The sequence below is a fragment of the Manacus vitellinus genome, unplaced genomic scaffold, assembly GCF_001715985.3.
Source record: "Manacus vitellinus isolate BGI_N305 unplaced genomic scaffold, ASM171598v3 scaffold_12_pilon, whole genome shotgun sequence".
Taxonomy (NCBI): Eukaryota; Metazoa; Chordata; class Aves; order Passeriformes; family Pipridae; genus Manacus; species Manacus vitellinus.
The window spans coordinates 12,281,213-12,297,439 of NW_021938949.1; the positions used below are offsets into that span (position 1 = coordinate 12,281,213).

General features: G+C 36.1%; 1 protein-coding gene across 2 annotated transcripts in view; it reads left to right on the forward strand.

The window, feature by feature from the left end:
• SNX29 (sorting nexin 29) overlaps positions 1-16,227 on the forward strand; it is a 97,903-nt gene that overhangs the window by 20,440 nt on the left and 61,236 nt on the right. For both annotated transcript variants that reach the window (XM_018067434.2, XM_018067433.2), the window contains 4 exons: positions 6,183-6,246; positions 7,474-7,602; positions 11,988-12,070; positions 15,588-15,694. In XM_018067434.2, the coding sequence (XP_017922923.1) occupies positions 6,183-6,246; positions 7,474-7,602; positions 11,988-12,070; positions 15,588-15,694 (383 nt within the window). The remainder of the gene's footprint in view (positions 1-6,182; positions 6,247-7,473; positions 7,603-11,987; positions 12,071-15,587; positions 15,695-16,227) is intronic.

The following is a 16,227-nucleotide window of genomic DNA, read 5'->3' on the forward strand; positions in this document are numbered from 1 at the left end:
GTGCTTCATAGTTCTGGAGACAAAGCCTGAAATTAATTTTTTGAAATTTTATTCTTTTCCTGCTTCCTTCCCGACTTACTAGTATAGTACTAACCTTTTCTTCCTTCTTTTGATGTGCAGGCTAGAAAATTATATTGTGAGAAGCTGTAATTTAAAATTTCTACTATTTTGAATTATTTTCCTGAATTCATGTCTTGTGCATTTGTAAGGTATAGGTTAGCTCAGCAGCAGATACAGCTCAAAAAATACTAATACCACTTAAGAGAAATCAAAATCCACAGAGTTACTTTTGCTGTGTATTTTAGACATCTTTTGAAAGCTTGCCCTACTTTACAGATCATTATGTCTTAGAACCAATTTTATTAAGAATTAAGTTTTCAAGAAGTTTTATATATATGTATCTATTATGTACATTTCCAATTTTTTAAAAAATTATGTTTGTCATATTTGGATCACAAACGTCTCTGTCTGTTCCAAAGTGTTGCCATTGAAAGATTATATTTTCAGCCTTGTTTTGGTGGAAAACAATCTGTCCCACCAGCACAAGTCTCCTCGTTCTGTTTTTGCAGTGGAAAAAAAAGAAGTTCCAAAACTTTCATTTGAGAAGGATGCTGCTTGGGTCCTTCTTTACAGGGTTCTTTTATTATAGTGCTATTTTTAGTAAATAATTGGTAATTTAGTTTTTCCACTCTCATTTTCTTCAGTTTTTAAAATTGGTATTGACCACAAAGGTTAGCAAAGGTTGGAGCTTTGTACGTCATTCCATATTTTTCCATGTATTCTTGAGAAAGCCCCCGTTTTTTCACAATCACCAAAGAACTTTACTGAATAACCAAACCTACGTATTTTATTTTTATCCTGGTTGTGTAAGTCAATTGGGTGCATGTGTTTGTACTTTCTGTGTCCTCTAAACAGCTTCTGACCTGTTCTGTCACCTGGTTGCCACTGGTCACTGACAGGTACTAAATTCTCGTGACTTCTTTGAAAGCACAGCTGTGGAAAGAGGGTGTTTGTATTTCATTGGTGAGAGCAAAGCTGCAGTTCATCTTAGACTTATTTTTGATCAGGACCCTCCTGTGCAGTAGAAGGCCAGCACTGGATTGTCTAATTTGTTTCTTATTAATATTTGCCCTATGAATAGTGACATGACAGGAAAATATTTACTGGATTCTTGAGCACCAAATAAAGTCTTAACAGCCAGTGTTCATGCAGGCAACTTAGGGAGCATAAAGCTCTTCATGTCTTTAAAGGTCAGACTTCTGATTTAGGATGTAACTAGTCTGCTGGAAGTTTTGTTTGTCTCTGAAAATATCTGTGTAAATTTGCACTCAGGAAAATAAATAAAAAAAAATCATTCCTGGAGACTGCTCCCAGCCCACCCTGATAGTTTGTGTGCAGGATTGCAGAGGAGTTCTGCATGACCTTGTGTTCTCTGAGAGATGATTTCACTTACAGCTCATTCTTCATAACAGGTGATTGCAAAACATACTTATCCACTTTTGGGCTAAACAACATAAGTTGTGAAACTTATGACTTTTCTGGAGGTTGCTGAAAAATTGACAGGTGTTTCTTAAAGCATAATGTATTTCATGCTCTGAAGGTGACCTTATAAAGAAAGACACAGTTTGGAATTACTGGTTTGCACATGGGAATCCTTTTTTCAAGAAGTTGTTGCAAAAATATCCCCTAAGGTTACATAATATGAAAGTCTTCACTGGTTTTCTTATATCTGTCTTTACAGAACTCTGATTATCACTTCATTTTTAGATATGTTAGTGCTGAAGGCTGATCCTTAATAGCAGTAGTGTATCACTTTTTGTTAATGGTACTTTAGAGAACATAAATGTCATGTCAAGCACAAGGCAATTCCGAAGTAGGACATAAAGTCTAACATCAAACACTTTCATGAAGAAAGAATACTTGGCTGTCCTCCTACTGTTTTATTAAAAAAAAAAAAAAAATAGAAGAGGGGGGAGAAAGATTGAAGTTGTGAAGTCCAGAAGTCAGAAAACGCCAAATTTATGGTTACTGCTGCAACCCTGACTTTTTTTTTTTTTTAAATTTATTCCCTTTTCTAACCCACACAATGTATGAGACATAAGTCTGCTGGAAAAATTAGGTTATGATCATACACTCATCTCGGAGGCGAGCATAACAGACAAAAGCTTCTGAACTGTGGGTGCTCTGGCAGGTTTGAAGTGAACCTGCCTCGGTGTATGATACTGGATTTACTTTGTTTGCATTCAACTGACTGGTCTGACATGCTGCTGAAATCTTTCCAGAAGCATAAGTGAAAGTCATAAATTGCAATTTTTTGAAAGTTTTAAATGTTATACCTGAATTAAATAGGATGGTGCCCTTTTAGTTCTATTCAGTTCCTTGCATCAAAAGATCATGAAATTAAAGTTTCTGACTTTTTCTTGGTAACTTTTTACTTATTTAATTACACCATTACTGTTTTAGTCGTTTGTATTTATTGTGGATGGAGAGGCTAAAGAAGTGTTGATGATAAATTGTATAGTTCTTGTGTTTGTTTTGAGAAGTTATAGAAAATATGACTCCTTAATACTCATCACTTCAAGAAGAAACAGCATAAGTATAACCATGCTGCTTGGGTAGGCACAGGCTGTACCAGCCTCCTGGGAACTCTGGTCTCTTAGCCAGACCAGTGGTTTGTGGTGAGCTTTCCTCCACATCTCCACTGGTATCTGTAATTGAACTAAATTAGCAAGGAATACTGAGTGTGAGGTGTGTTTTCTTTTGTGATCCTAAATTAAGCATTGATTTTTTTCCTGTATGTGATAATGAAATTTGGAGTTGCTGCTTGGTTGTGTCTCTATAGTGTTGTCAATTCCATAACTCTCAGAAGAATGAGGCAAATGGAAATAGAAAAGTATTTTAACATCTTCTATTTCAAGAATCTTTTTTCTTCTTTTTTTTTGCAAACCATGGCCTTTAACAGAATCTTGCTTTTGTGCTCTGCTTTTGTGTGTGTGGGAGAGGGGACTGTGAGAAGGTGGGATTTCAGGTCTCCGCTCATGCGGAAGATTCTGGATGGAATAAGGAAAAGAAGATTAAGTTATTAGGCAAGCTAAGGTTACAGTTTAAATAGGCTGGTAAAATTGACAAAATGGAGACAATTTATAATAGCTTCACAGTTTAAATGTTAATAAATGAGTACGCATTAAACCCCTGAGTATGCACACAGGCAATTACTGCAGAGTAGGCACCCCAGAGTAAGTGCAGAACCAGCACTGCATTAACTTGTCTGAGTAGCAACAGCTTTATTTTATTCAGTTAGAGACATAATAGCAACTAACTGTTGATTGTGCATTATCATATTTTAATGACACATTTGAAATATTTAAAATACCATTGGCGTGATGCTTTCTTGAGGAGGATTCTGAATTCAACATCGTAGTTCAGGATCTTTATTTTGTTGCAGAGTGTTACTGTACTAAAAGGTCTCAGTGGATCCTTTTGCTTGTGTTATACATTTATATAACACTTCCTGGATTGTTCTGCTTTCCTCATCCTTAGAGCAGTTGTTTGTTTCACAGATAGGCTGATGGATTGTGGTCCATTTTGACATTTTGGCAACATTGCATATTACATTTTCAGGACTGTTACAACCCACCAATTGTTCACTGCCAAAAATTCCCACCAAAAAACCCCAAACAAAAACCTCTCAAAATCCCCAACCTTTCCAGTCTGCCCTCAAAGTGGCAGTGTCTCATCATGACTAAAATAATACTAATAGTGTATTGAGTTTCATTATCACCAAGTTTGATATTTTGTAGCTAAATACAATAGTTAAATCTCAGAGTGTAGGGTTTGGTGTTGTTTTTTTTTTTTATTTTGTTTCCCCACCTCACCCCTCCCAACCACCTCCAAATTAGTGGTAGTCAATCAAAGCTAGTACAGACCATCTTTTGAAAAATAGTGATGAAAATAAAGGAGCACAGCGTATTTTGTCATATATAATCTTTCAATTCTAAATTTTTCTACAATTCCTGTGTAAATTACAGTGGTTACCTGGACACTTCATTGCCATGTGAACTTTACTCTTGCCAGAAGGGATATTCCACCTTTTACTCCCCATTGTTATTAACTAGAAAGGTGTTCTGCCTTTACTGCATTCTGTTGTGTGCCTTGTGCCAGCAACAGCATTAAACTCAACAGTAAGGTCACTTGGCCACTGCTTGTGTGAAAAGAAAAAGAAATATACCCCCAATTTTGAGCTGGGTCAGGTCCTGCCAGGACAGTGTGTGTAGAAACACCACAGCAAGGGAGGTGGTGGCAATGATGGAAAAGGCAACTGGAATGTCCTTTTTGCTGAAAGCACAGCCTTAGGAGGACTGGTTAAAGTGCCCATGTAATTGCAGCTTTGGTTTTGAATATGAGAAAGCGAAAGTTTCCAGATTTTTTTTAATGTATGCTTGTATTTAATATCCACAAATTACACTTTTGGCTTTTCTGCAAGATTTGGATTTGTTTTCTTTTTTTTTTTTCTGTAGAAAAATAATTATTCTTTCTATGCTGAATTAATGAACTGCAAAATCCCCCTAATGACCTACTGAAATGTTTCTTGCTAATGTCAATTAGTTCTTAAGCTGTAATATGGATAATATGAAATGAGTAGCAAAATAATCATCTACTTTCTTCATGGCCAAAGAAGCAGAAATGTTTTGGAAAAAATCTAGCATGGAGAAATTTGGGTTGGCTGATTTCAGATGATAGGAGAATCCTGCTGAATCCTGCAGTCCTGCAAGGGTGGGATTAACCTGGAGGTTACCAATGCCAGCCTGGAACTGTGGTGGCTGCAGCACTGACTGATACAGTGGATTGACAGGAATCCTTCATGTTTTGGCCACTCCTAGATTTAGCAGATTTCATCTGCTCCACAGGACAATGTTAAGTTTTTCTTGAATGGGCAAAAATTTCTGTAACTGTAGAAAATACTAAGAAAAATATGGGTAAATCAGTGAACTGAATGTAAAGGGCAAAAAGTTCTCCACTGGCTTTGCTTGCTGGAAGAAAACAAGTAGTACCAGTTCTGTTGGTATGTTTTCAGTAAAAGCACACAAAATTTATTGACAAATTTGTTGAATACTTGCAAAACAGAGCTGGTTGATTTATTATATATAAACATGAGAGCATTTAATTTAACTCTTGGGAAGGATGTTTTAATATAATTGTGTCCTTGTAGCACTCATAAAATTATTGATTAATATTTGTGAAATTGTTAGTGCAATTGTTAAAAAAAAATCTGGTTTAGGATGATATGTATCCATCCTGATGATTGCTAGAAGCCACTGAAATCTCTGAAGACCTCTCTTATTTCATATATTCATGCAAAATCTGGAAGTCAAAATCTATAATTTTAGATTAGATGATAAGGTCCTAATATTTTTCTGTAAATTTATAGTAAGTAGTCGTGGTGCATCTGTACAGTTATATGGCAAAACCTTTACTAAAACCTCAGCAGAAGGACTCCAGGTGAGGCAGTGCTTTGAGCTGACACTTTTCTGTATGGTATTTGGCTTTTCTGGTATCATGTTAAAACCTTAAGAAATCTTTAAAAATTCTAAAATTCTGTCAGTTGGGTTTTTTAAAATTTTTATTCTTGATTTAATGACAGAAAGTATTTTTAAGGTGTTTTTAAAAAATAGAAAGTTTTTTATAGAAAATTACAAGATTCAGAAATCCTTGAGCTTGAGAAGAAATGCCATGAAGAAGCAGTGACATTCTCTCTATTCCCACCTCCCTGTAATGGTGATATTTCCTGTGCCAGAATTTGTAGGAAGGAAAAGAAGCAATTTGAAGGAGCTGAACGAGTACCAGTGTATGTCATTAATATGCACAGAGTGAAAAGGTGCATTCTGCAATACAGCTGTGATTAAAACAAACCAGCTGCACCCAGGGCACACTTGTAAACATTGGTATTAAAGCCAGATGCAGACTCATTTGGTTTGATCAATTCTTCTGATACGGTGTTAAATTACCCCGGTTTTGAAAGATTGCTCAAATTAGTGATGAGATTGAGAGTGTTTTTATGTGCTTTGCTGAATAGCAAATGGTGTTGGCATCATTTGGAGTGTGTTGCCTGTGTACATGACTTCTAGATCTGAACTGAGCAAAGTGCACACAGACATTGAATCTTTTTTCTCCCTTCTCTTTAGATGAACTTCGCCAAGCTATCGTGGCCATGATGAATAGGAAGGATGAACTGGAGGAGCAGAATAGGTAGTTTTCTTTTTTAAGTCAAGAGGGACTGTAATTAAAAAAAAAAAAATCTGTTCTTTGATACAAGCTGTCCTTTATGTGAAGCTATACATAATTTTTGTGTAATCTTTTTGATGTATGTGTTATTTTTCTGCGAAAGGTAAACTTAATACTTCACTATTTAAATGTTGATACTGAAAGTAATGTTTTCAGGTCAGCTTCTTCCTTTGAGTTAGTTTAGTTTAATCACAGATAAATCTTTGTATTTTGGCAGCTTTTGCAGTTGCTGTTTTTTCAAAACCAAAACTTACAGCCAAAAAATTCTGAGGATTTCTTAAGACAACTTTCCAAATGAGCAAATGTTTGTCCTTTTACAAATATTCCGAAAATGTCTTTTTTTCCCCTTCTGGTTTAGAAGTGATGTAGGATGGCTGACAATGTAATACTGAAAGTGGCTTTCATTTGTGAGGGTCTTTATGTTCACTTGGGGCAAAATGATGAGGTAAATGTAAAAATGATCAGTCTCTTATTTAAAATGCCATAAAACCTACTTTGTATTTATTTAGTTTATTTAGACACATGTTTAGATGAATGAAAGTACAAATGTATTTGATGTTTGGTAATTTACATTTTCCTATAGATGTTTTGGGGCTTCTAATGCTGTGACTACCAACTGATTCTATTTTCCTGCCTCCTGTTCTTCCTACTCCCATAATTGCAAGTTATTGCCCCGTTCAGCTTTGTGTTTTTTGGCAGAATGCTTTGGGTTTTTCCATTATACATCATGCTGACCTTTGCTATCTCATCAAAGGCTTTACACAGAGATCTGTAGCAGAGACATGTCTGTCTCCTGCCCTTGCTAGTAAATATATTGCTTATAGATTATTCCTGAGGTGTATGGACTTGCACTGAAGCAGTGAAAACACATTATAAACTTTTTTAAATAGTAAATTCTTTCTGTGTGGTGGTGCAGTAGATCCCATAATAGATTGTGCTTTGGGCATGTTGATGAGATTGTAATAGAAATTAATAGTAAGCATTTACAACTGCTCAAATTGGGACTGTTTCCTTGTAGCTTTCCATGTCTTTGTATAATCAAATCACGTGAATTTATTCCATCAAATAATGAAATTTTAGGATTGCATTAATGGTGTCATTCAGGCAACCTACTCTGTGATTCCTAGAATATACTCTAACTACTAAATAGTGTTTGCAGGGTTCAAACCAGAGGCTGTTGCCTTCTTCCAGATCCCTGCGAAATCTGCTGGATGCAGAGATGGAGCTCTCAGCAGCACTGAGGCAGGAGATGGACAACTGGAGAAGGAAAGTAGCAGAGCAGGAAGAGCGACACGCCACCAAAGTGCAGGCCTTGGCACGGTAAGAAGGGCTGAAAAGGTCTCAAAAAGTAACTGCAGTGGAACAAGGGAATAAAAAAAGTCTGCATGCAAGAAAAATGATTTTTTTTTTCTTCCCCCAAAATACACAAGCTGGATTGTTGGGATTCTAACTGTCAGATCTGGAGCCAGTGTGGACTTGTTTTGGAAGCTATTTCATTTTAATATTGCTCCACAGTGTTTCCTTTGGTAGGTGGTTTATGTAGTACCACACTGAGATTAGTCTGGGGACCCCTCTGCTCCCAGCAAGTTCTTACTCCAGTGAGTAGCAACTCAGTAAGTGCTGAGTGGTCCTAGTGTCAGTTGAAATTAGTAGGAATATTTGTGTCTTTATTTATTGCTTTCAGTTATATAACATATGTCAGTGCTGACACAGATACCCTTCTGTATGTGCCCTCAGGTGTGTAAGCAGTAAAGAATGGATTATCCATCCCTTCAGTGACACTTCCATCTGATCTGTCTTTCTCCTATTGGATTACTTAAGCATGACTTCATTTTCCATGAGCTGATGCTTTCTTGTCCTCTTGGCAGGTTTTCATGGCTGAGCATCACGAGCAACAGTTGTTGCCAAACATTATTAACAAACAAGTACCAATTTCTGAAGTGGTGCAGCTGTTTTCCCCTAGCTCCAGGAAGATCAACTGTAACAGGTTGCTCAGGACCATTTCCAATCAGGTTTTGAACATCCCCACAGATGGAGGCCCCCCAGCCCCTGTGGGCAGTGTTTTCAGCAGTGTTGCTGTTGCCTTTCTTTGCCATGAAGGGTGTGTTGCTGACTTGTGGTCAGCTGCTTTTCCACCAGGACTCCCAGATCCTTCTCCATAGAGCTGTTTTCCAGCCCCTCAGCATGAATGGGTGCCTCAGGCTATTCCTCCCCAAATGCAGGACTCCACGTTTCCCCTTGTTGAACTTCATGGAATTTTTCTGAGTCCAATTCTCCAGCCTGTCCCAATCCCTCTGAATGGCAGCACAACCCCCCTGTGTATCAGCTGCTGCCCAGTTTTGTGTTGGCTGTGACCTTGCTGATGTTGCACCCTGGCCCAGCACCCAGGTCATTAATGAGGCTGTTAAATAACATTGGCCCCAGTAGTGATTTGCCTTCAGCTTGACTTTATGCCACAGCTCCACTGAAAGAATTGTAACCCTCCCCTCATCTAAATGTGATTTAGCTTAAGAAAGACTTTCGAAGGTAAATGCTGCTGTAATAGTTTGATTTTTCTTACAATTCTAAATAATCTCTAGAGTAAACTATGATGTGTGAGTTCTTGGGGATGATTCACATGTATAGTAAACAACAAACCCATCCCAAGAGTTAAATAAGAATAGTAATCTGGGCCTTATCTCAGAGAGAAGGGTTTGTTTTCTGCATGCACAGGCTGAGTGCTCAGTGTCAGTCCTAAAGTGCCACAGCTGAAATTCCTGTAAGCTTTTTATTGAAAATGATAAATATAAAGCTTTCTTAGGAAAAAAAAGTATTTAGAACACTACTAATTCTGCTTTTGGTGACACATCAAACCAAACTACTCACTTGGGGTAGGGAGAGATATGGGTAAGTGGGTTTGACATTCATGTGCTGTAAGGCAATAGAGACAATGCAAATACTTCAGTATTTAATATTCATGTTTCAGGTTCTAGGAACTGTGTATTCGTGTTTCTTTGACTCACTTCCCCCACAGTTTTAGAATTTGCAGTGACATATGGGTGAATCAGATATTTGTCATGCACATACCTTTTTAAAGAAAAGATAAGGAGCTTTTATAACAAGATCTGAAGAGATGCTCACTTAGACTAAATAGTTATTTTTAAACAAGTTTATGTAATTTCTGTTATTGTTACCGAGACTGGGTATGTTGTGTTGATTGCTCTTCTGACAGTCAGTTTGCCTTGTTGTGTGATAAAAACAGTGTTGGGAGCTGCTTAGGTACAACAAATTCTTGTGTCACCAGTTACTATGGACTTGGGATGCATTTCTTTAATGATTCATTGCAACTCATTTTCTAGCCTACTAACATTGCATATAGTTATTTTGGAATATAGGTTTTCCTTCTAATTTTTTTTATTGGTTCACTTTGTGCACTGTAGGTGATGCTGCTGCAATAGTAAGGGTAGTAAAATTTTTTAATAAATAATATTTTAGACCAAGGAGTTGGGCAAGATGAATAATCAAAAGAAGTTGAAGTAACAAAAAGTTTGCAGTTGCTCTGTGAGTGCATAATACAGTAGGTGAATAAGAGGAAACTAAGTTTTAGATGTTTTGAAGTAGAGAAACCTCACTGTTTATGTTGAGAACAATTGATCACATGACCAGAGTAGAAAATTTTCCTCACTTATAAAATTCTGAATATTTTAAGGCAAGGGAAATCATTCAGTAAGACTCTGACTGTTGTGATTTGATGAATGAATATTTTTCACATTATGAGATCTGATATTTATGTGTGTCCCCAAAGCTCTTTTGAAGAATTTGACATAAATACCTTCCTGGAGGCTTTGAGAACACAAATTTCAGTGACACATCAATCAGTGCTGAAATGATGGCTTCTGGATATCTGCAGTTACTCAGCTGGTCTCCTGGACTCTCCAGAGAGTCTCTGCTCTCCTAGACAAAATGCTGGCTTACTGAGAGAAATTTTTACCAAGTTTACAAAGTTCTCTTTGAAAAATGGAAAAAAATCTTAGGTAATTTCAGTTTCAAGTAGTGATAGTCTCATTCTTCCGTGTGAAAAATTTGAATAGCTCTTTCATAACAGTTATTATATTGTTTCAAAAGGAGCAGTCTCAGTGTTCAACCTATTTCCCAGTCTTCTGATAGAATAGGCTCAATAGACTCTGTAGTATTATGTTGTCAGCTGGTTCTTTGTTGTTTCTTTTTGTCCTTATCAAAGAACCTTTCTCAAATTCATGGACATATTGTGCCAGTGGCTTCTTGGCAATACTAAAGATTTTTAATTGAGATTCCTTCTTCTGTATGGAATGCTATTACATCCCTTTGCAAGGCAAAGAAATTTATTGAAGTTGACTGTGAAATTGGATAATCTCAGATTGCATATCCTTAGACTATATTCAGCAGTGTTGGAGGAAAGCATAATACAAAAGACAGGCTTTGTAGCAAGAAAAGCAGATAGAGAAGATGAAAATGCACCGTGGAGGGAAATGGGGGATGAGAATTTTGGCTATACTTTGTCTTACACTTCTATGCACCTTCTGTTTACTGTAGATTCTGTCACCTAATTTGCCTCCTCTTATCTACTTTCTATATTACTTAAGCCACATTGCATTTGGATTTGGCATTTTATATTATTCTGTTTTACAACATTTCATTCACAGCCACAGCCCTTCAGTGATGGGTGAAATGATGTGTTGTGCATCTTGAAATGATTCCATCACTTCCCCTAAGCAGCTTCTTAGAGAGAGGAAAAAATATCTCTTGTTTGTGCTTGTGAAAACTAATTTGAATATTCCTATAATAAATGACTTTTTCTTCCTGCTTAGTTAGTTGGTGACATGTCACAAGTGACAAAAACATTTTATAAAAAGAGTGAGATACAAGATAATCAACTTAATCATATTTAGTAAGGGATGAAGGAGCTTCTTCTGAGAGGGAGCAGGAAGAAGTGGAGATTGGTTTTATGATATAAACTCATTATATTGTGTATAGTTCCACTTCTATTGATTAACACTGAATAAAATTGGGGTTGCATAGTTCAGAAAGCTGATTTGAAATCCATAGAAATATGAATATAGTACCAGTCAAGGCTTCCTATATGAGCAATGTGGCATTGCTCACAACAGCAGTTTATTTGTGTGTGTGTATATATACATAATATATGTATATTTTGTGTGTGTATGTATATATAATATCATAAGGACCATCAAACGTATTTACACATGTTTCTGAATACTTCTAATTCTCAAATAAATTCCCATAAATAAAATGCCTGCCTTTGTGTTTCATCTGTTTCCAGCTTTCTGTGATCTGTTACATGCCCAGGGTTCCATCACACCTGGCAACAAATGTCCTTGTCTAGTATCCCATCCTTATGTTTTAATTGATTGTTGATTTAGAGAGCCTACATCATTTGTTTGCCATCAGTATAGCATAGTATAGAAAATGTAAATTAAACAGTTAATGAAAGTTTCTGATTACAAGATAATCTGTTTCACTGATGTGTTTATGTGATCCTGGAAAACTAGTTTTCCTGATACTCTGCTGTAAATGTATTATTAATGTGTAAATCTTCCCCCCCCCCCTCACTGGGGTGACACAACGTAGGTAAAGCTTATAACAGATGGTGTGTTTGTTTCCATTGAAAAGGGCTTTCATCTATTTTGAGAAACCAATAATATTTATTCTGTTCTTTTTATCAATAGAGAAAATGAGGTGCTAAAAGTGCAACTTAAGAAGTATGTAGGAGCTGTCCAGATGCTCAGACGAGAAGGTCAAACAGTGGAAGGTAAGGATAACATGAAGGGGGAAAAAATCCATGCACAGGGTTTGGTTTTGTGGCTGCTGCCATTGAGAGAGAGTATATTGGAGGCATAGGGATAGGACCTAAATGATGGAAATGACTCCTGGACTTGTAGGGAAATGACAGTGAAAGAGTTCCCAGTGCTTAGACCTGGCTCTGAGTTACAAGAAACTTCTTTTTTTCCCCGATTGATCCTGGGATGAATCTTATTAGACAATGAACCACCCAGTCCTGTGCAAGCCCTGGTCTTTAACCAACTCTTCAGCCACACCACACAATCCTAGTGTGGCTGGGGACAGGGTTTGTGCTTCCACGTGCTGCCCAGTGTGACCTGAGCTCTCCCCCTGTGGGAAAATATCAGCATCTGGAAAGACAAGAGTTCTGTTTCTGTGAGAACTGTCCCTGATTCATCTCTGACTGAGCTACTTGCTGTTGTGTGAGGAGTTTTGTAATGCAGATTGATAGCAAACAAAGGAATGTTATGTGATGGAATTCTATCAAATTACTGCTGAGCAGAAACAATGAAGAAGTCTGTGCTTTCCTTACTGAGTCTTCACCAAAACAAATGAAATCATTAACATGAAACTGGGGATAGCAAGAGATGATTATAAGCCCTGTTTATTTCTTCAAACTATCCTAGAGTAGTATCTCCCAGTAGTGAAAATAACATACTTGATGTATTTTCCTTTTGAGGAAAATTACTGATGTAGATTTTTGTACTTATTTTTACAGAGCATTTTCTGGTAGATGAGGTGACCTTACTTTTTTCAGTAAGAAACTTCCCAGAAAAAGCTGTCAGATAAACAATAATCTGTGAATTACTGTAACATTGGACATAAAAATAATTATTTTGAGGAGAGAAAATTTAGTATCTCTAGGTTATACTCTTGTTTTGGAGATCAGTATGTTTGAAATAGACTCTGTATTGAGTAGTAATGAGCAGGTTTTATATCTGAAAGATAATGAGTTAGCAGCAGGCTTACCTGTTTTTCTTGGGGTCTGTGATAGAAGTGTCCACGACCAGCTGAATTGGAGCTTTGATTCTGGATCCTCTCCTGGTGGGACCTGTATTTCCACTGACTACAAGAAGGTGTTTTGAGGGACGAGATGGCTTTTCAGAAACTGGCACCATCTGTCTGATGGTTTTTTAATTGTGAATATTGTGGCCCTGTAAGTGGCTCTATGAATGAATAGCACTGCTCTTAAGGGCTAGTCACTCTACTTATCTGGAGTTGAAAAACTTCATTCATCCTTAAAAGGATATTTGTTAGTGAGAACACATGTTTTTACTTCCGACTGTGCCGAGTGTAGTGATTCATATTGAGAATTATTCACGAAAACCATCGCTTAGGCTTCTTATAATAGCAGAAATTATCCTTCATTAAATAGTGACAGTTTCCATGATGAGGGTAATTATAGGAAAAGAAAAAAGTATTCCTAGGCTAGCTATATTCCACCATGTTAAAATTATGCAAATTAGCGAGTGGTAAGAATAGAAACTGAGTAGGATGGTCAGATTTTATAGATGAAAAAGGGGGATGGAACAGTACCAACATTTCTAAAAATGAGCACATGTATGCTTTATGCTCCAAGGATATTTAATCAATCTACAGTAATTTTCTGTAATATTTATCATTAATGACCAGATTCAGCTACATGCACTATTTGTAATAATTTTTTTTACATTCTAGCTCACACATTGTATTTCTATAAAACTAGAATTATTTTCTTAGCTGCCATTGAAGATTTGGGTGAAATTTTAGTAGTACTGGGGCCTCTGACTCAAAGTAAGTATTTAAGTATGTAAATAATCCCTGAGAACTAACTGCAAAAAAGAAGAGTGAGACACAAGAAGTTTTTTCTTTTACCAGATTTGTAGAAACTATTGCACTCATGGTTTGTATACATAATAAATAATTTTAATGATAATTAATCTTCTTCCAAATGATATCAAAACAAAAGTCTGAAGTGCATTGTAGGTTTTAGAACACTGGGTTTTTAGATTTTCTGTGAAACTATTTTGAAAGAGCCAAAATAAATTGAGCTTCTGCTGCTGTTATTTTTATCACTATAAATAGTGAAGACTCTTCATGTTTGCTACAATAAGATAAAATGCTATTGAGTATGGCTTTTAAATAGTTTCCTAAAATAATAAATGAAACTCAGCATGATACTTTGCCTTGTGGTGACTTAAAAAAGCCAAAAAACCCCATTCAGCAAATGTGATTATAAATAAATTGCCCAAGAGTCAGAACTGAGTCGAGTTCAGAATATCATATCAGCTTTCAAAATGAGTGATCACTGCCGTGGACTGAGCAGTTTGATATTGGTATTTAAATATTTAATAAATCAGCATCTTGACTTCTCAGCCATCAGCAGGAGTTGGCTGTGTACCATTTTCAAACCTGCTTAGATAGAATATTATTTATATAAAAATGCTGATCTTTAAAGTTTCTGGCTGAAGAACTTCAAGCAATATTTACAAGGAAAAGATCTTGAAATAGCTTTTGAATTCACTTAAAGAATAATAAACTTCTGAATGCATATATTCTTCCTCAAAGCAAAAATCAGTTCTCAGGCTTAAGAGTGTTTAGTCAGATGAAATACAGTGTCTTCCATCTGCCATACAGTGGGTGTAGATATAGTTTAGGTTTTGAAAAATAATGAAAGCATTTATTAAACTTCTCTTTTATTAGGGCTTGTTTACTTTTATGTGCTTTTATTTTCTTAGAAATTCGTGGAAAAAAAAACAAACGAGGAAAACTTGAATTGAACTTTGTGGAACTTGGAGGGGATTTACTTAGAACAGGCCTTCAAAGTGATCATCACTTACATAAATGAAGGCTGGGAACAGGAATAGAATAAACTGTAGTTTTCATTCACTGCAGATAAAAGAAGTAATGGGCTTACATGGCAGGTGAAGGAAGTTTGATTAGCTATCAAGACAACTTTTATGAGAAGAATACTTAAATTTAAATAGATTGTGCAGAGAGGTTTCTAGGAATAAATTAGACAATTAACTGTCAGGAATGGAATAACTGCAGCTGATTCTGCTTTATGCAAAAACATGAAATACTGGATAGAGTATGGAATGTCCATTCTCAGCCCTGTTTTCTGTAATTTCTGTGATGTGTAAGCAGTCTGTGCAATATGAAATGATATTTTGGAAGCCAAGTAGAAAAAAGTCTTAGAAGAGAAGCAGAGACTTAGTTTTAAAAGACTTTGGGCAGGATTTGCAGTTACTACCTTCATGTATTACTCAGAAAACAGCCAATTGCTTTTAGTTTACATTTTTTTTTCTAATAAGAGTACCACTCTAAATATTGCTCACAAAAAAGGCTCCTTGCAGAATTTGTATTTTAGTCCTTCTGATACTGTTTAATATTACATTCTATTTTGATACTTTTAGTAACTGCTTCTTATAGAGCTATTACTTCTACACAGGATGTCTTAGATGTTTCTGGAATTTAACATTTTAATTTGAGGTATCTCTTTGCTTTAGTTCTGCCAAACATTTGGAGCACTGATGGTGAATTTACGATTCCAGAGCAAAAGCAAGTAGAGAACAACGAGGAACTCGCCAGCTCTTATGAAAGAAAATTGATTGAGGTAAAGTTTGTACTGCACAAATTTAATAGAATCATAATTACATTATAACATTTGAAGCTTAAATGGTTTCTTGGCTTAGCTGTTATTTTTCTACTCAGTAATGTAAAAGGTAAGTCTGACTTTTTTTCTTCAAAAATAAAAGGAATGAAAAATTTAATTTTCTTGCTTTTTGCGGGTAAATTTTCTTCATTCAACTTCAAGGCATATTTAAAGCAATCCAGATAATTAAAAGTACTTTTCTTAACAGAGGTACATTTTTATGCTTTGGTATAAAAATGAAGGTTTTAATAAATAAACAAGTTCCTTGAGGTTTTAACTGATGGTGGTGAAGTTGAAAACATCACAGACAGCAGGTTTCAGGTTTTGTGTAAGTTACAGTACATAATTACAGGCATTGCTGTGTTGGTACTTGAGCTTTATTTAAAATGAGAACATACTGAAATCTGTAGCTTTTTCTGTGCTTTCCTTCTGGTTTCTGATTGCCAAACCATGTTTCATTTTTGTGTTGCTTTTTGAATACTGCCTTACAGGAA